General features: G+C 56.7%; 1 protein-coding gene across 1 annotated transcript; it reads right to left on the minus strand.

Moving 5' to 3' along the window:
• On the minus strand, positions 1,602 to 17,095 carry COL9A2 (collagen type IX alpha 2 chain). The gene is made up of 32 exons (XM_018042318.1): positions 16,884 to 17,095; positions 15,506 to 15,580; positions 14,278 to 14,313; positions 14,132 to 14,194; positions 13,037 to 13,090; positions 12,877 to 12,912; positions 12,761 to 12,784; positions 12,388 to 12,441; positions 12,025 to 12,078; positions 11,857 to 11,904; positions 11,572 to 11,628; positions 11,436 to 11,489; positions 11,049 to 11,102; positions 10,621 to 10,674; positions 10,463 to 10,516; positions 10,288 to 10,341; positions 9,067 to 9,120; positions 8,618 to 8,671; positions 8,340 to 8,393; positions 7,336 to 7,380; positions 6,945 to 6,998; positions 6,155 to 6,208; positions 5,830 to 5,883; positions 5,673 to 5,744; positions 5,398 to 5,433; positions 5,224 to 5,268; positions 5,102 to 5,134; positions 4,732 to 4,878; positions 4,415 to 4,469; positions 3,933 to 4,121; positions 2,821 to 2,898; positions 1,602 to 2,377 (listed from the first exon to the last, which is right to left on the minus strand). The coding sequence occupies exons 1-32, from the start codon at positions 16,953 to 16,955 to the stop codon at positions 2,178 to 2,180; spliced, it is 2,067 nt and encodes a 688-aa protein (XP_017897807.1). The 5' UTR covers positions 16,956 to 17,095; the 3' UTR covers positions 1,602 to 2,177.

Consider the following 19,033-nt stretch of genomic DNA (forward strand, 5'->3'; position numbering starts at 1 on the left):
CAGGTTCAGAGCATAAATAGCATGCGTGTGGCACAGCGTGTTTGAGGAGCAGCGCAGGGGCTCGAGTAGCTGGAAGGAAACAAACCAGGGTCCAAGCATGGACATGAGATCAGAGAGGCTTGTAGATCACAGTAAGGATGTGGGTTTTTCCTGAGTGAATCACCCTCCAGAAAGTATCAGAAAGGCTACCTTCCACTAGTCCCTGGGAGTCAGCCCCCTTTTGGCTCCTTCAAATGCCCGAGTCATAAGGAATGAAGTGTAACCCTTAAACCTGCTTAAGGTCTGTGAATTATGTAAATCAAATCCTCCAGTGGACCTACTCAGAGAAAGTCACAGAAAGGGACAAGAAAAGAGGCCACGACACCTCAAGGACTAGGTAGACTGGCTCTTTAAGCCCAAAGTCTCAGGCACCAGGTAAAGAGCCATGGCTTTGGAAAGAATTCTTCCCCATCAGGTATGATGACCTGGGAGCCGGCTCGGGGCCAGTCTCCACTGCCCCCTGCAGCCCTCATCTGCTTCCCCTGCATGGAACGCTTGATTCGCTCTACATTCCAAGTGTTCCCCCAGCAGCCTATGGCAGCAGCAGGGCCTTCTGAGGGGCCTGGGATGCTGTGACTCAGGATTTGCGAAAGCACTGGCGGTGAAGCCACCTCTGTGGGCCCTAGGGCTACCTAAGAGTAGCCATCTGTCCCTGGAGGGGTAAAGGAGCTGAGAAGTCACCCATGGTGTGTGTGTATGGATGCAGGGGAGGCTGTTGAGGGGAGTCCCGGCCTCTGCTGGCCAGGGGAAGAGAAGGCTGCTTCAGTACAAATGGGGACATGCAGCCAAGTTTAGGGTGAGGTGTAGGAGGGCCCAGACTTCATCAGATGCTGGGACCTCAGGCTGGAGTTCTTGTGTCTCCTGGAGGGAGCCAGCAGAACTCTTCAATAATGGAGCCAAGAGGTTGGTCACTAGCTGAATTTCAACAGCTCCCACCATCGCATGGGTCAGAGGCACCTGCCACACCCTTTCCTGCTCCTGCTGCTTAGAGTAGCCTTGCTGGCCTACACAGTTAATGAGGCTGGGAGGCCCCAGACGGTCACATCCGAGCCAGTCTCCCCTGGATGTCCTCTCAGTGAAAGTGGCGTGACTGAATGTCACTTCTGCTCTCATCATCCAGCGTCAGGTCTGTTTTTCCCATGGACCTGGTAACCCTTCGAAAGCAAGAGCCAGGTCCTCCCATCTTTGGCTGCCAGCTCCTGCCCCAAGACCAGCACATGCTGACTGCCAAAACTCACAGAGGACCTCCTGTGGGCCAGGCTCTGGCGAGACACTGGGTACTCTCTACAGGATAAATGAGGCAACCTGGGTCCTTGCCCAGCTGTACAAAGGCTGGGAAGGGATCTGCCCACAGCTAGATAGCAGGCCACCATCCTGACTCTACCTGCAGGTTTTTCCCGCAGGTGTTCCTAAAATAGGCCAGGCCACCCTCACAGTTCAGGATGTGCCCAGAGGAAAGTACCAATCTTCCACCCTCCCCCTTTCTAGAACCCCTGACCATCCTGCTCAGGTCGTGGGGGCCCACCCCTAACCTACGAGAAATTAAGCTCAGCACTCACATCTTGGCTTGTACCCAAGTTGAGGGTTTTTATTTACAGAAAGGCCTGGGTGGATCTAGGGTTTGGTGGGAAAGGGTGACGCCAGGAAGGAAAGGGAGATGGGTGTTTAAATACTCAGATGGGAGGAAGGCAGGTAGGAAGCAGAGGACTGGCTTAGGGATGGCCCCCTCTGGGCAGTCACCCAGTAAGCCTGGGGGTGAAAACGGGATCAGGAACTAGCAAAGGCCTCGGTCCACTTGCCCCAGGGACAAGATGGCCAGTGGAGGATGATGCAGATTAAGGACACGTTTGTTTTGATGACATCTGAGCAGAGCTCCAGGAATGAAGGCCACCCCATCCTCTCTGGACCGTGAACTCTCCAGTGCCACGTGCCCTGTTGGCCTCACCTTTTCATCTGATGCCCTCCCTTCCCTTCCCCCATGTTTTAGAATTTCCTTTTCCTCAGGACTCCTGGATCCCAGATGGAAGGTCCTGGAAAAGCTAGTTTCCTGGACTGAGGCATGGGGTGCATGTCCACCCAGAGGGGCCTGAGTCCTTTCCCCCCCAGGATGCCCACTGGGCTCTGTCTTGGCCTGATGCTCATGGCCCTTTGATGGATCCAGGCTCCGTGAGGCGTGCAGAGGCGTAGGCTGAGGCTCCAAGGCAGGCCGCAGGTTCACAGAAGCCTGGCAGCCCCACGGGGCCTGGCAGGCCAGGTCGACCTGCCTCTCCTGGGGCCCCTGGAGCCCCTCGATCTCCATCTTTGCCATTGATTGCCTGACCAGGCCGGCCAGGCAGTCCTATGGAAGGGAAAAGGTCAAGACATCAAGGCCTCCTCCTATCTCAGCCTTCGAATTCCTCAGTCTCCCAGGGAAACTGAAGTCAAGGACACCATAGAAAGAAGGGACTCTGCCCCAGACACAGGTTCTAAGAGAGTCATATCTCATGGTCCATTACTCCCAGTCAGTGAGTCGAGGGAATAAATGCCCCTTCCCTTCCCTCCATGAAGCAGATTTTTGTGTAACCCAGGAAGTCCTCGGAATCCCAGCTGTCCAGTTCCCAGCCAGACCTGACCCAGAGGCTCCTGGCTGCTCCAAAGGGATGCAAAAATTGGATGCGTGGGACTGAGTTGGCCTCATGTGAGCGCACGAGGGAGGCCTCCATGGAAGAGACTCAGTTGTGTTGGGTCATTAGTCTCAGGACTGAGGGACAGGACTGCTACTGGGCAGGGCCACGGTCTTACCTGGGATCCCTGGGGGCCCAGGCATCCCGGGGTGCCCACGGCCAACTTCTCCCTGATCACCTTTCTCTCCACGTTTTCCTGCAGAGAAAGAACGGAGCCTTAATTTTTCAGAATAGGAAAAATTTTTTTTCTTCTTGGCTTGCTATTTAATTTCTACTTCACACACAATAATTATTTCTATTTTGTGCTAGTTTATAATAGGAGACAGTTGGAAATGACTGCAGAACTGACTAAGTACAAGCAAGTCCAAAGGATGGAAGACTATAAAGCTGATAAAGTTCATTACAGGAAAGTGTCTGATAATGTCAACAGTAGGCATTTAGTATATACCAACTCCATGTAAATTACCTCTAAATGTAATCCTCCTGGCAACTATAAGATTGTTGCTATAAATATCTCCATTTCACAGACGATAAATCTAAGACCCAGGAATATTAATGGGTAACTTGTCCAAGAGCCACAATGAGAAAGTGAGAGAGTCTGGATTCAACACCTGCTCTGACTCAAGCTTGCCTTCCTTACTGTTTTGTTCATCTGCCTCCCCTCTTTTAGAGACATGGAGGGATATTTATGCTGCTAAGTCACTTCAGTTGTGTCTGACTCTGTGCGACCCATAGATGGCAGCCCACCAGGCTCCCCGGTCCCTGGGATTCTCCAGGCAACAACAGTGGAGTGGGTTGCCATTTCCTTCTCCAATGCATGAAAGTGAAAAGTGAAAGTGAAGTCGCTCCGTCGTGTCTGACTCTTCGTGACCCAATGGACTGCAGCCTACCAGGCTCCTCCATCCATGGGATTTTCCAGGCAAGAGTACTGGAGTGGGTTGCCATTGGAGTACCACTAAGTCAATTTAAAACAGAAACAACATCCCCCCCCCCCAAAAAAAAACCCAGGCTATAAATTAGTACATTTGTTTCTATCAATTTGCTACTGAAAAGCAAGCCCAGGAGTTATATGGAAGAGCCATGGATGAGAATGTCTATACCTCATCCTAGGAAGGGGAATGATGAAAGAGAGAAAACAGGAGGCTGAGCCATCAGCCAGCATAACTGAGACCCCAGGAGGCTGGTCTTGGCCAAATCCCCATCTCCCAGCCACCACAGAATAGCACTCACCCTTGGGCCCGGTGTTGCCAATCTGACCCATGGCTCCCACGATGCCAGGAACGCCCCGAGGGCCAGGGTGCCCATGGGGTCCCTGTTTGCCCGGGTACCCAGGAGGCCCAGGGGGTCCTGGAGGACCCATCATCCCAGTCGCACCCAGGGCCTCCCTCTTGGCACTCACAGCCATTTCTGCCAGTTGCTCTGGGGAGAGGGAGGAGACAGAGAAGTCTGTAAGGTGGGTGTGGCTCAGTAAAACTGGGAAGGCAGAGCATCCTGGCCTCTGGATGTGCAGACAGAACAGCCGGGGGTCAACCTCCCCCTTCCTCAGGCTGTTCTGCAGACATCAAAGGTCCTGAGTGGGTGAGGACATAGGTAAGGTCCCCAACCCCTTGGAGGCAGAGCTCGTGACTTTCCCACAAGGCCACATGGAGAGTCAGTCTTCTGAAGGGTGGCGATGCCCTGGAGGTGAGGAGGAGGAGTTGGTGCCCCCTCACCTTGCAGCATCTTCAGCACCACGTCCTCGATGTGCTGGTCACTAGCATCTCGGCCCTGAAAGCAGAGGAGGTCTTTCAGGAAGAAGCCCCTGGCTGCCAGGTCTGACTGCTCTGGTGCTATGACCCCTTCCTGTTCCCATTTTCTCACCCGAGGTATTTTCAGCATCTGACTGAAATCCCTCCAGCACCCACACCCATCCTCTCTGATCTCCGGTACCAGCCTCAGGGAAGGAACTCCCAGCCTTTGAGGGGATAAGCAGCAACCAACCCAAAGAGGCGCGTTCCCTAAGAGACTCCTTCCCTGGAGGCCAACTCACCGCCACGCCCTGCCTCCCGGGCTGTCCGGGCAAGCCTCGGTCTCCAACCAGTCCTCGAGGGCCCGGAGGCCCCGGGTAGCCCTGCACGCCCGGGGCTCCCGCATCTCCGCTGGGGCCGGGGTAGCCAGGTTCTCCGCGGACTCCTTGCTGCGGGGTGGGTTGGGTTCCCAGCGGGAATCAGGGCACGCACCCGCAGGGTGGGGGGTGGGGGGTTATGCAGGAGTAAGGGAAGGATGGCGTGGAGGGCAGGGAAGCCGGGGGAGTCGAGGGCCTAGTCCCCAGTGGCGCTGAGGCAACGGGGCGGGGCTGGGGGGTGGGGGCGAGGGGCGGCAGGAGCGGGGGAAGGTGGCGTCACAGCTGCAGGACTCACCTGTCCTTTGGGTCCTGGCTCGCCCGACTCGCCCTGTAGGCACAAGGAGGTGCTGTCCCGAGGCGGTGGGGTACCCAGGCCCGCCCGCTGCTCCCCTCCTCCACCCCGCGCAGCCCGCTCACCTTCTCGCCTTTCTCTCCGGGGAGGCCAGCCACCCCCGGGTCGCCCTGCAGATTGAGACAGGGTCAGGTCGCGGCGGCCCGACACCCCCGCGCCCCTATTCGGATGCGATGCGAGGGATGCCCTGGGGGTCGGGGTGAGGAGGTTTGGGGGGAAGGCGGGTTGCTGGTACTCACCACTCCACCGCGGGGCCCTGTCTTCCCTGGGGAACCCTGTTGGAATTGAGGAGTTCAGAGCCCGGTGAGCTCCCATCCAGGGCAGGCTGGGCCTGGCTCCCCAACCCAGGCTCCCAGCCACAGCCACCTCCGAAGCTCCACCTCGCTCCCCAGGGTCCCTGGGGACCGGCAAGGGGTCATTTTTCCAGGTGGATTTGAGGCACTGGAGCTCCACTGACCCCTCCCTCAGAATCTGAAGGCCTCTTCCCCTTGTATTTTTCAGTCCCAGTTAGTACCTTGTCTCCCTTGATGCCTGGCAAGCCTTGGGGCCCTGGAATTCCAGGAGGACCCTGTTCCCCTTTGGGGCCCTGAGGAGAAAAGAAACCAGAGGAATAAGTCAGACAAGGTGCCCAGATGTACTCCCAGAGCCCATCTCAGCTGCCCTGTACTTACCTGCCGACCTTGAGGGCCTGGCTGCCCCACTGGCCCCCTCTCACCGTGGTCACCCTGAAATGGAAAGTGAAGGTCACACCCCAGCCATCAGCGGGGGTAGCCTCTCCCTGCCAGATCCCAGACCCTGCATGGTCAGCGCGCCCTCTGTTCCTGCGGTCACCACCATGGAGGTCCTTGGCTCCACTTCACAGACCAGCAGACTGAGGTCCTGGCTGGGGAGGCCTCATGATGGAGCTTTGAGAGGACCCAGATTCTGGGTCAGCAGTGCCAGCTGCTGCAGAGGCCCCCAGGGAGGGACCACTGTGCCAGGCCCCTTCTGCCTTACCTTCTGCCCCATGATGCCCTGGGGACCGATTTCTCCTCGAGGCCCTGGCTCTCCCTGGGGGACAGAGAAATCCGGAGGTGAGCAGTAGCCTGGAGGATCCCTCCCTCCTTTCCACACCTGACCAACCCCTACCCACTCCTGGGGCTCAGCTAATTTACGTCATCAGGGAAGACTTCCTTCACCTTCTTTCTTTGGGTCCCTGTCCTTTTCCTTCATAAGACCCAATACATTCGGAGTCTTTAATTCAGTGTCTTTCTCACAAATCTGTAAGCTCTATGTAAATAGGAGACTGTCTATCTCAGTGTCTAGTGGGTTGCAGATATTTGGTGAATGTTTATGCAGTGAGTGATGGAGAAGGAAATGGCAACCCACTCCAGTCCTCTTGCCTGGAAAATCCCATGGACGGAGAGCGTGGTAGGCTACAGTCCATGGGGTCGCAAAGAGTCAGACACGACTGAGTGACTTCACTTTCTTTCTTTTATGCAATGAGTGAATGAGTCTGCCTGCTGGATTGTCAGCCCCAGTCATCTAGAGAGGTCATACCCCAGGACAGAAGCAGCCCTATCCTCTTTGCACTGTACATAGGGAAAGGGGGGTGGAGAGAGAGGAGAGCTTTCCTGGGTCAGCGTCAGAGTCCTGACTGGCCCCAAGGGCACTCTGAAGCTAGGGCTCCACCCCACAGTCTCACTCTGTCTCACACAGGCTAAAAGCAGAGTCCTCAGGCCTGGAGGGAGGGATGGGGAGGAAGCAAAGCAAGTAGAGCCCTTGAGTCAGAGGAGGGGGCACTTACCTCCTTCCCAGGGGGACCGGAGACTCCAGGGAAGCCCTGCCGGCCTGGCTCACCCTGCAGGAAAAGAGTTCTGAGGTCAGTCTGTGTAGCCTAGTCAGGCCCTTGGCCTTGGAGAAGCCAATGAGTTGAGAAGCGGAGCAGGTTCTTAGTCAGGGCCTCTGGATTCCACTGACTTACAGCCATGCCATCCTGTTCTCTAGCCAGGATGAGAGGTGGGAGGGAGGCAACAGGAGGGAGGTGATTAGGCCCAATGAATCTGTGTTCAAGCCCAGTCTCTGAGCCTGAGAAGGCCTGGACCTTGCAGTCTTTAAGCCACAACCCTGGTCCCTGCCCTCAGGCTCCCTTGCTCAGATGAAGCCAACTCTCTGCCCCCAGCCTGGGGTCACCTTACCTTGTCTCCAGGGCCTCCTTTTGTCCCAGGCATACCAGGCACACCCTGTAGAAGGAAGCTGATGTCAGTTTCTCCCTTGGCAGCAGGGAGCCCTGAGCATCTGCTATTTTGCCTCCCAGATTCCTCTCTCGCCTTGTGGGAGCTGAAAAGCAGAAGGCCCAGCCATGAACTTGACTGTGCCCAGCCCCGAATCCCTGCTGAGACAGGAGATAGCGACAGAAAGACCTGCTTTCCAAGGCCTGTGGTCCACGGGGAGAAGAGGAGCACATGCGAGTGCATATAAGAACATGGTCTGCACATGGATATGTTAGCAGTCCTCAAGTATCCCTGGCAGGGAAGGATGCGGGTTCCCAGAAGGTGGGGGACGGAGGTGGGCCTGAATTGTGAGAAGACTGAGAGATGGGAAGGGCATTCCAATAAGAGGAACCAGTAAGGCCTGAAGGTGTGGTGGTAGAAAAGCTAAGGCTCTGTTGAGAAGGGAGAGGGTGAAGAGGGGCAGTGGCTGACGGGTCAGATTATGGTGGTCCTTGGATGCTAAGATGAGCTGTGAGGATGAGGAGTGTAGCTATCCTGGTCATAACCGTTCCCCTGCCACTTCCTGCACCTCAGTGACTCTGCTGAATGACTGGACAGAATGACATTTTCCTGGAGGCAGTGGGGGTGGGGGGGGTGGAGGGGGTTGGGGAACAGGGAGGGTAGAGCACCATGGAAGATATTTAGCAGGGAAACGGTCAGATTCCACTTAGCCAACATGGAGGGTTGGTATAATCCAAGAGAAGGCTGGGGCAGCTGTCCAAATGATGAGGCCTAAGCCAGGCTGCAATCGGTGAGAAGGCCTGAGCTGAGCAGGGACAAGGTCCAGAGCACAAGTCCTGAGTATGTGACTTCCACCTCATCAGCCACTCACCCCACTTTGGGGAAGTGGGCCACAGAGTGCCTGGGCTCTCGGTGGAGGAGAAGCGACTTGCCCTGTGGCAGCCCCCACGGCTCCACCCTGTACTCACCGCTAGGCCCTGGTGGCCTGGGTTTCCCGGCCGCCCCGCCTGTCCCGCACTGCCCTGCGAGAGACAGAACCAGAGGCATAAATGAGAGCTCCAGCCGGGGGGTCCACGGCCCCCACCCGAGGGCAGGCAGGGAGACTGAGGCCCCGAAGCTAGAAGGAATGTGTTGGTGACACACCTGAGGCTCCAAGGCCTCCAGGCTCAGTGCAGCGGGACTCAGAGCCTCAGCTGGGAGGACCCCTGACCCTCACCCCCATCCCAGGGGCCATCCCCGCTCCTACCTTCACTCCAGGCGTGCCTGGGGTCCCGTCCTTGCCGTCAATGCCTGGGGGTCCCTGCTCAGCAGGAAAATTGAAGGGAGATTCACAATGGGGAGATGCCTGGGGTCAGGGCCCCCATCCACGTCCCTCTGTGGGGGGCAGTGTGCAGGTGGGAAGTGGGCCTGGTCAGCTTGGGAAGCCCCAGCAGCCAACTGGGGGAGTGGAATGGAAGTGGGAAGGGATTTCAGGGGATGGATGACAGTCCTTCCCTTGTGTGGGTGATAGGTGTCTCAAGACCCCTCCTACATCACCACTCTATTTACAGGTGAAAAAAAGCGAGGCACAGAAAGAGGGCATTTCCCGAGGTGACAGAGCCAGCCCACTGGCAACAGAGTTCAGTCTAGAACCCCAGGCTCCTCCTCCTCTGGGGGCTTGGAGACCCACCTGGACCCTGCCCTCTGTCTACTTACGGTTGCTCCCTTTGGGCCTGTTAGTCCCTGGAGTCCTCGAACTCCTTGGCTCCCCTGCAAAGTAGACAGAGAGCAGACCGCCTTCAGGAGGCTGAATCCCAGTCTGGCTATTCAGAGAACTGCTGAGAACAGTGACCTCTGAGTCCCAGGGTCCCCGTGGCACAGGCCATGCTGGGCAGGGGCTGGGCAGGGGCTGGTGGAGAGGGTGCTCATTGTGTGACTTTGCCCTGGACTCAGCAGGAGGGAGCAGAGGTGGGCATCAAGCAGGCTGCACAGGAGCAGCGGCAGGACAGGGGAGGAGCCAGTGTGACCCACCAAGGCCTTGAGTGACACTGATGTGAAGAAACCCAGCGACCAAAGACAATGTGGGCTTGGTTTGGGTCTTGATTTGAACAAGAACCCTGAAAAGACATTGTTGAAATCATTAGGAAAAATTGAGCACAAGCTGATCATTAGATTATGTTCAGGAATAACTGGATAATGTTGCTTGTGTGATAGTGATATTGTGGTTATGTGAGGAACCTTATCTTTAAGAGATACATTGAAAAGTGAAATGGGTAACACAACATAATGTTATTTGCTTGAAAATATCAGAGTAAAGGAAAGAAAGGGAGAAGGGGATGGATAAAGTGAGTGTGGCAAAAGATTAGTTTGGGGAGAGAGGGACATAAGGGTTCACTATATTATTCTCCCTACTTTTGCATATGTTTAAAGACTTGCATAATAATAATAATTAAAAAAACCTAACAATAACAACAAAACCCCTAACTTTACTTTCTGCTCAATTTTTCTGTAAACTCAAAATTGCTCAGAAGAAATACTCTTATTAATTTTAAAAAGGAGAGCATTAAGAGATCTGGGATCTGGGCCAAATCTCATTAGCCCCATGACTGATTTGCTGGAATTTCATTGTCTGGCCTGGTGACTGTGGGACTGGATCCTACAGCTTCTCCCTAAGCCTGAATTTGACCAGCAGTAGGTGAGGCTTGGAGGAAGGGGCTGCTGGGCTAGCTGGGCTACGGGCACAGATATTCTCCCCTCACATCAGCCACCCACATGCACAGACACACAGAATAACACATGTGCACGGGCATATACATGTGCACACACGCAGACACACGTGTGCACCTCAGTGTATCCACCTGAGGCTTGGGTGGAGCTGAGTCCACCCAGCTCTCCCCCACGGGGCCCTGACTGCAACAGGGGTGACTGAGGACTCACCACATCACCCTTCTCTCCAGCTCGGCCCGGTGGTCCCCGCGGACCTTCCTCACCCTGGCAGGAAGGACAGGCAGAGATCCAAGTTACATGGGCTCAGGGAACTCACATCCTTTGCAGCCCCAGAAGCTGCATCCAGGGGAGGAAAGCGGGGGCAAGGAAGTAGGAGCAGACTCACAGGTGACCCGGCGGCGCCAATGGAGCCCACCATGCCTTTGTACCCCTGAGGGCCCTGGGGAGAGGAGAGATTGTGGGTCAGTCCTGGCTGGACCCCAGAAGCCAGAGGGCTGGTTCCGGCAGCTCTTTCTTGCAGGACACCCCCCCAGACCCACTCACCGTCTCTCCTTTGGGTCCCGCCATGCCTGGGTAGCCCCTGACGCCCTGGGGACCCTGTCAAGACAGAATGACAGTGATGGCAACTAGAAGGGCCACGTCATGACACCTTCCCTGAACCCCAGCCCAGTCTTCTCGATGTCTCCCTAAGGCAGGCACAGAGTCCCTGTCACAGATGGTCAGTGAGACTCAGAGATGCCAGGGACTCGCCAGGGTCACTCAAAGGAACAGTGGCAGAACCAGGGCCCCACTGAGCCTTTTGGCTGACAGCAGCCTTGGTTCCAGTCCCCCAGTGTCTCACAGGCAGCCTCATCCAGAGCCTCACCAGCTGGACGCAGGCATCTCTTCCACCAGTTAGAGCCCAGAGCAAGGGAATGACTCCACTAAGGTCTCCTGAAGGGATGAGGTGGGGCGGGGAAAGTGTTCCTTACCGGTGGTCCAGGGATGCCTTGCTCTCCAGAGGCACCCACATCTCCCTTGGGACCCTAAGGGCCAGGAAAGAGAGATCAGATAGGCAGGCAGATGGAGAGACAAATATTCAGACAACCAAAGACAACATCCTCTTCTCAGCAAGAGCAGACAGGAAGGCGTCCTGGAAAGCATAGGGTCCCAGGGATGACAGATAGGGCAATGGGGGCACAGCAAGGGAAGGGGCTTGCCCAGGGACACACTGACTTAGCGCCTAGGCCTCCTGCCTCCCAGCTCAAGGCTTCATCCCCGGAGCCCCACAGGTGAAGGGAAGGGAGAAGGATGCGTGGAGGCTCCAGTAGGGCCCTCTCCACACACACTCTCCCACGGCCCTCCGCCCTCGCACTCACCGGCTTCCCCTGGCGGCCGGAATCTCCCAGAAGCCCGCGTCTGCCTGGATGCCCCTGCAGGGAAAGAGAGAGCTTAGAGTACGTCCCGTCGCCCCCTCCCCTGCTCCACCCCCCAAGACTTGGGCCAGAAGCTCACCTTCACGCCCTGCAGCCCTGGGGGCCCTTTCACGCCCGCTGGACAGTTGGTTGGACACTGGAAGAGAAATTCCGCAGGGTTCTGTGTCACTGGCCTGCCCCAGGCCAACAGAGCAGTGCTTCCCAAGACCTCTCCTCCATCCGCACCTGGCTGCACCTCTCCGCCGCAGTCTCTCCCCGTCTCCCAGGGACCCTACCTTCGGATGGGACCTGTCTCCTTGCCCGCCCCTCTCAAGATGACCCGCCCCTTCCCCGGACTAGCCCCGCCCCAGGCCCCGCCTCTCACCAGGAAATCCGCGCTGCCTTCCAGACCCTGAATGGTTCCAGGGCGGCCCTGAGAAAAGATGTATGAAGATGGAACCTGACTCGAACCCTCCTCTCCCCAGACTTGTGCCAGAGACCCTTGTCCTTCCCCAGCCACACCTTGCCATATGTGAGGTCTGAGGACACTTACCGGTTTCCCAGGGGGTCCCGGAGGCCCTGATGGTCCCTCTGGTCCAGGATCCCCCTGGAAGCAAGAAAGGCCCGAATCATACCCTTGTCCAGCCTTGGCTAGGTCACCTCTGCCCCCTGCTCCAGTTCCCCCTACTGCCCTGTCCATCCTGCCCTCAGGTCGCCTCCTGAGATCTGGGGAGATCAAAGCCTGATCTGCAGAGGATGCCCTGCCTGGTGTGCTCAGCAGGAGGGGTTTCTGCCCCAGACCTGGAGGAGATTCCTGGTGGCCAGAAGCAGGCCCAGGAACTCCTGGAGAGGTGCTCAGCTTGCACTTGAAGGCAGAGGGCAGGAGACAGGGAGCAGAGGAGTGACTGGGGCTCACCTTGGGGCCTGTGAGTCCAATCTCACCAGGGAGGCCAACAGGTCCAGGTGGTCCCTAGGAACAGAGACATCAGTGGCTAGGATGCCTCAGAGGGTTAGCCCAGCCCTGCCACAAAGATAGAAACAGGTGCCCAGAGCCCCTTTCCCCACTTCTACTTTGCAACCAGCCCCAAAGAAGCGGACAAATTAGGGCTTTAAGGACCAGAGAATTTCAGAGTCAGTGGATAGGCCCAGGGTTCTCTGACAAGTCTGCCCATTTCTGACACCATCACAGTATGCTGGCCCCTCCCCATGCTGGCCAGTCCGCTGGAAGCCCTTCTCTACCCTCCCCCTCTGAGAGTCCCAGGGACCCTGCCCCACCCCTGAGGACTTACAGGAGGTCCGGCGAAGCCAGGGCCCTGAAACAGAAGGAAAGATTAGGTTCATGGCTCCTTTTACAAATCCCCCTACCTACAAAGGGTCCCTTAAAGCCATTGCAGGTTATACTCACTGGCAGGCCGGGGGGACCTGGGAGCCCAGGCTGGCCCTGCAAAAGCAATGGGAGAGGCTCAGAGGTTGGGGTCTCCTGCATTTCTGCTCCTCTCTGCAACAGCCCCTCCTAAACTCTGGTACCTAGATTGCCCATGCTGAACCCCTAGCAGGCCACTTGCCTTGACTCCTGGGATCCCTGCAGGACCGGGCTCCCCCTTGGCTCCAGTTAGACCCTGGAGAAGAAAAAGAAGATACATCTGTGAGGGGCAAACCTGCTCCTTGACCAGTGGGAGGATAGGGTGGGTAGAGCTCTCTCTTTGTTGGGCCCAGGCTGCCTTTCGTCACACTGCATGAAGGCCTATGGGCATCAACACCTCACTTTTCTTTCTTCCAGTTCCCATACTAGCCCTTGATGATTATCCTCTTTTGAAAGATAAGAAACCAAGGCCCAATGATTTCTTAGCCCAGATCTCACATCTCCAGTCTAGGAATCTAGAAAACCTAGATAGATATGGGTCTGGATTAGCCATTTTCTTCATGTCTGCCCTTGACAACTTTTTCTGAGCCTTAGTATTCTCATCTGCAAAATGGGTTAATAATCAATGCTTGCTTCTCGGGGTGGTTATGAAAATTGATGTGTAAGGCAATATGCTTTGTAATCTTTGCAGGGTGTGGATGAGTTGGAGCAACCCTGTTGCTGCTCACAGCCCTAATGGGCACTTCTTGAGCCAGCAGGCCATTCATGGGGGGTCACTTTTTCCTCCCATCTTTTAGTGACTGACTCAAGTGTCTCCCCAACCAGATGACTTCCCAATAACCCTGTCCAGGAGCCAGTGACCTTGGAGCCTGTGTCCAGGAGCCTGTGACCTTGAGCCCATGAACTCCTGGAACTGCACGCTATCAACCAAATGATGTTCTTCTCTTGAGTAGTGCCTGGGGCTGTAAGGGGGTGGCGTGGGGAAGGGTAAAGGGGAAGAAAGGTGAGGATGCAAAAGGACAGCTCTGCCCAGAGAATTAAGTGTAATACTTGGAGGCCAGAAATGTGAGGCTAAATTCTGACTGCTGCTAAGCCCTCTGGATGCCCATCTGCCCTTGATTCAGTGCTCCTGGTGTGGGTGTGACGTCACAAGTCACATGAAGGTAAGGGGAACTCACAGCTGTAGAGTCTCCATCCTGCTCTGCACAGCAGATCAGGGAAGATGCCAGAACTGGGTTTTGGAAGTCAGGAGGTGGAGCCCTAGCCTACTCTACCTGACAGTCAGGTAGGTACTCACATCAATCCCGGGCTTCCCGTCTGGCCCATCTGTTCCCGGTTTGCCAGGCTCTCCCTTAGGTCCCTTGAAAACAGAGGTGGAGCAAATATTAGCTACAGGCAGGAGAGACCTGGAAGCATCAAAGGTCAAGGGGAAAAAGCACTCACCGGAGGGCCAGCTTTCCCAGGGGGCCCTTTGTCACCCTGCAAGATATAAGTTGTTGAGAAAGCTTACCACTGCTTGTGCTACCCCAGATGGACACACACAAGCCCTGGTTGACCTGTCCACGTGCTCCTCTCCTTTTCTGTCCTGGGTCCTCTCAAACCTCGTGTTTTTTAGGAAAATAGCTCCCTTTCCTTCAAGAAAACCATAGGTGGATTGAGACCAACCCCATGTAGGCTGGAGAGGGTGATATCAACATGCAAGTGAGTTCTAGACATGCCAGTGTTGGGATGGTGCCAGTCAAGAGATCTGTGAAAGGGTTGCCTCGGAGAGTGGTGCCTCTTGGATTTGAGCAAGTGTGAGAAGAAACTTTGGGGCTTTTAGGAAAACACGAAGAGGAGGTAAGCGAAGGGGGCAGTGGTATATTGGGATCAGGAGAATGAGATGGGGCAGGGGCAGGGACCAAGGGGGTAGCTTCAATCTGTCCCCAAGGCAGGAAGGACCTCCTTCCCCTGTGACAAAGGCTCCCTGATGGAGAACATACGTGGCCAGTGGAATCACATTCAGCCCCAGAGAGGCCTCCAGGCATTTCAGGGCCTGTGGCAGCCAGAGAGCCTGGCAGGGGCCCAGCGCCCATGGTTGGAGGGTGGGGGCACCAAGTTGAATAGAAAGCTGTGGAGATGGGTAAATATGGGGCTGACCTCCTGGGGGAGCATCCAGAATAAGGTATTTAACTCTCACCAAGGTGGGGAGAGCAGGGAACGAGCCCAGCTGCTTCTAAATCGGGAATAAAAATGTAAAGGGAAGAGACTGGAGTCTGGCCCCCACTGGACAGCGGTCTGGCCAAGCCTCCCAAACTACCCTGAGGAGGCACCCAGACTTGCCAGGGGGCAGCGCGAAGTTAAGGCCTCTCCCACCCCAAAAAGGGAGGAGGGGGCGGGGGATGAGGAATCGCTGTGAGCTGTGGCAGGCGGACCGAACAGCAGCTCCTTGTCTACCAGCAGCTATAACGGGCTCTGCCGCTCCAGGCTGCTTTGAGGTTTGTGTAGAACAAACGGGCTCCTTGTGGGGCAGGCCGGCGCTGCCTACTGGCAACTGGGGGCACTGCACCTCCAGGCACCGACCTCACCGCCGCCACCCCCTGCTTCCCCTCCCAGAGCACACAAAATTCCCTGGTCCGCAGCCTCTCACCCCCCCACCCCCCGCCCCGCCGGTCCCGGGTTAGAGACTCACGTCGATTCCGTCGGATCCAGGCACTCCCGGTGGCCCTGGGGGTCCCGGAGGCCCCGGCTCTCCTGGCGGACCTCTCTGAAAACACAAAGGGGGCAGCCATCAGACATTGCAGGGAACTGGGCGTCCAGGGGCGCACCTCCCCGCTGAGAAGCCGTAAACTCTCCTTCTCTGAGAACACACTGTGGACCTTTACATATATTATCTTATTGACTGGTTCAGAACTGTGAGCCGAAACTAACGAGCCCCAGTTTGCAGGTGAGGAAACAGGCTCCGAAAGATTCAGGGGTCAGCGACCACCCTCCGTTCGGATTCAGGCTCCGAAGGATCATAGGAGGTAAACTGTGGAGCTGGAGTTCCGTCCTAGGTTTGCCCAGCTCCTTCCACTGCACCGCGCTGCCCCTGCGCCGTCGTGGGTGGAGAATAGAAGGAGATGCTGATGACTCAAATTACGGATGGTTAAGGAAGACGGTACCTAGAGATGCTTGATCCTCAATGAACGGTTGCTTGGGTTATTTTTAGATGGACGACAGATATTGAAGATGGATAGGTACCCCCTCCCTCTCCCCCTGGTGCGGATAAAGCCCGACGGGAAAGTTGGGGAGGCGAAGAGAGATGGGGCCGTTGGGGGTCGAAATGTCTAGGGAGGGCAAGCCTGTTCTCTCCTCCTCCTGAGAGCATCCGTCTCCCAGCACCGCTCCTCCGTCCTCGGATGGATGGCGCTCTTAACGCGATCCATCCTAGACCCAGGCAGGGGTCCGGCGTTTGCCAGGTGCCCGCGCTCCCACCCCCACCCCCAGACCGAGAAGTGCCAGGTTGGCGTCCCACGGGCGAGCTGCGAACCGCCCAAGGCCCCAGACGGCGCCCCGGCCGGGCCCCTCCGCGCCCGCGTCGCGTGAGGGCCCCTGCCCCCAGCCGGCCCTCGGAAGTGAGACGCGGGCGCGCTAGCCCGGCGGAGAGCGTCAGCCGAGCGGGAGCGGCGTCTGGCTGGAGCCGGCGCCCCCTGGGAGGCGGCGGGGGCGGAGGATCCCGAGCTCCGTGAATGGGCACCATTGTCTCCCCCGCCACCTGGGCTCTCCAGGCTGCCAGGACGCGGCGCCAGCTCCTGCTCCACGCCGCTGGGCCGGGACAGCGCCGAGCATCTCCGGACAGGGTCCCTCTGGCTCCCCGGCTCGTCCACCTCTTTGCACGGTGCCGAGATCTCCACCCCCCACCCCATTTGTGCCCCTACTGAAGGAACGTGAGCCTCTGCCCCTCAGGCGAGGGGGTGTCAATGGAGGGTGGGAGTCAAGCCGAACACTCCGCCAGACCCCAGGATCCGGAACCCTGGACCCAGATCCCGCATTCCGGAGCCCGGCGCGGGAGTGGCTGCAGGACTTACGATCTGCGCCAGGGCGAGCCCCAGCACCTGCAGGAGAACCAGGAGGCTACGAGGGGCGGCCGCGGGGGCCATGGCGGGCGTCGGGCTCGAGGTGGACTGATGCGGGCACCACGCACGCACCGACGGCTGAAGCTCCTGGCGCGACGGCTCCGGCTGCTCTCGGACCCGGCGGGCAGGGCCTCCTGAATATGCGGCTGGGCGGGGCGGGGGGCCCGCGGGGTCTGTCACCTGAGAGGACCCGGGGAAGGAGGCTGGCGTTCCCGGCCCAGCTCCGCCCCGCTCTGTCCTGCCGCCAGCGCCCACCCTCCATCCTCTCGCCGGGCTTCCCGGAGGCCTCGGCCGGGTGATCCGAAGAGCGGCCAGGGTGCGGGACCGGGACCACGGCTCCGTTCCTCCATGAAGAGGAAGAGGGCCGTCCGAGTTGCCTGTCCAGCCAGATCTCCGGGACCCCAGCCCGTTTCCCCGACCCGCAGTCTGCCTCCCATAACTTGCGCCTTGTCCTCAGCCACTTCAGCCTGCGAGCCCGGGCCTGGGTGCCCTGGTCCAGGGCCCAGGCCGAGGACACCGCAGGTTCTGCCGACCTTGTAGCAGGCTTTGCCCGGCTCTCCATCCACATGGTTCCTCTCCACCTACGATCAATCAGGCCTCGTCCCTATTAAAACATACCGCAGAGGCTGAGATGTTTGGATGGCATCATCCAGTTAATGGCCGTGAGTCTGGGCAAACTCCGGGAAATAGTGAAGGACAGGGAAGCCGGGTGTGCTGTAGTCCCTGGGGTCGGTCAGCAAAGAGCTGGACAAGACTGAGCGACTAAACAACAAAGGCCCTTCCTGGATCAGCCATGCTATGAATACCCCTTCACCTTCTCCCCCGGCTTCACTGCTAACACTAGCCAATCTGTCTGCATCCCGTTTTTAAACTTCCTCATCTCCCTCTCATCTCTGTGTTTCCACCCCAGCTGGGAGACCAGTGAGGCTCTTTAGTCCTCCAGTCATGAAGCTGTTGGCACCTGGGTCTGCCTTGGCCATTCTATCTTTGAAGTCTTCACTGCCCAGGTATCCACCATTCAACCCTCCTCCTTCCGCTTACTCATCCTTCTTAAAAAGATTTTTTTTTGTTTGGCTGCTCTGAGTCTTAGTTGAAGTACTCCAGATCTTTGATCTTTGCTGGAGCATGTGAAATCTTTAGCTGAATTATGTGGAATCTAGTTCCCTGACCAGGTATTGAACCAAGGTCCCCTGAATTGGGAGCGCTGAGTCTTAGCCACTGGAACACCAGGCAAATCCCAAGCACTTCTCCTTCTATTGCCTTTTCTTCTCTGCAGCTCCCTTAAGCACCAGGGTCTGTAGGACTGACCATTCCTCTGCCTCCAGGTGATTTTCTCCGTGTTCACAGAAACAACCCACAGCTTATTTACCAGAGTTTCCAAAATCTACTTGTCAAATATAGTGGGCTTCCCTGGTGGCTCAGAGGTTAAAGCGTCTGCCTCCAATGCGGGAGACCTGGGTTCGATCCCTGGGTGGGGAAGATCCCCTGGGGAAGGAAATGGCAACCCACTCCAGTATTCTTGCCTGGAGAATCCCATGGACGGAGGAGCCTGGTAGGCTACAGTCCACGGGGTCGCAAAGAGTCAATAGCCTCTCTCCAGTCTCCTGCCTTCTCCTTCATTCACTAAGCAATGCTGGTTTAGTGCTTTGGGGTCTGACTCTGTCACTAAGTATGACCACAGGCCCTGAAACTATATGAAGTCTTTGCTGCTGTTGTTGTTTAGTTGCTAAGTTGTGTCTGACTCTTTCACAGCCCCATAAACTGTAGCCTGCCAGATTCCTCAGTTCATGGGATTCTCTAGGCAAGGATACTGGAGTGGGTTGCCATTTCCTTCTCCAGGGGATCTTTCTGACCCAGGGATCGAACTTGCGTCTCCTGCATTAGCAGGCCTATTCTTTACCACTGAGCCACTTGGTAAGTCTCAGATTGCTTTTCTTTAAAAGGAGATAATAGTAGTCCCTATCTTATAGGGTTTTGTGAAGATTGAATGAGATGATACATATGAAGTATTTAACCTAACAAGCAGCACATAGTAGGTGCTTGCTACATTTCTGCTTTCATTATGATTTATTGAGGACTCTTTGTATCAGTCCTGTTGTGTG

This window comes from Capra hircus, chromosome 3, assembly GCF_001704415.2.
Source record: "Capra hircus breed San Clemente chromosome 3, ASM170441v1, whole genome shotgun sequence".
NCBI lineage: Eukaryota > Metazoa > Chordata > Mammalia > Artiodactyla > Bovidae > Capra > Capra hircus.

What these genes read in the sequence shown, in the direction of transcription:
- COL9A2 (XM_018042318.1), bottom strand. Translation starts at nt 16,955, where the DNA reads ATGGCCCCCGCGGCCGCCCCTCGTAGCCTCCTGGTTCTCCTGCAGGTG. An exon ending in CTGGGAAAGCTGGCCCTCCG is followed by an intron (nt 14,195 to 14,277) that starts GTGAGTGCTTTT and finishes TCTGTTTTCAAG; the next exon opens with GGACCTAAGGGAGAGCCTGG. An exon ending in CAGGGCCCCGCGGTGGAGTG is followed by an intron (nt 5,269 to 5,397) that starts GTGAGTACCAGC and finishes CTCAATCTGCAG; the next exon opens with GGCGACCCGGGGGTGGCTGG.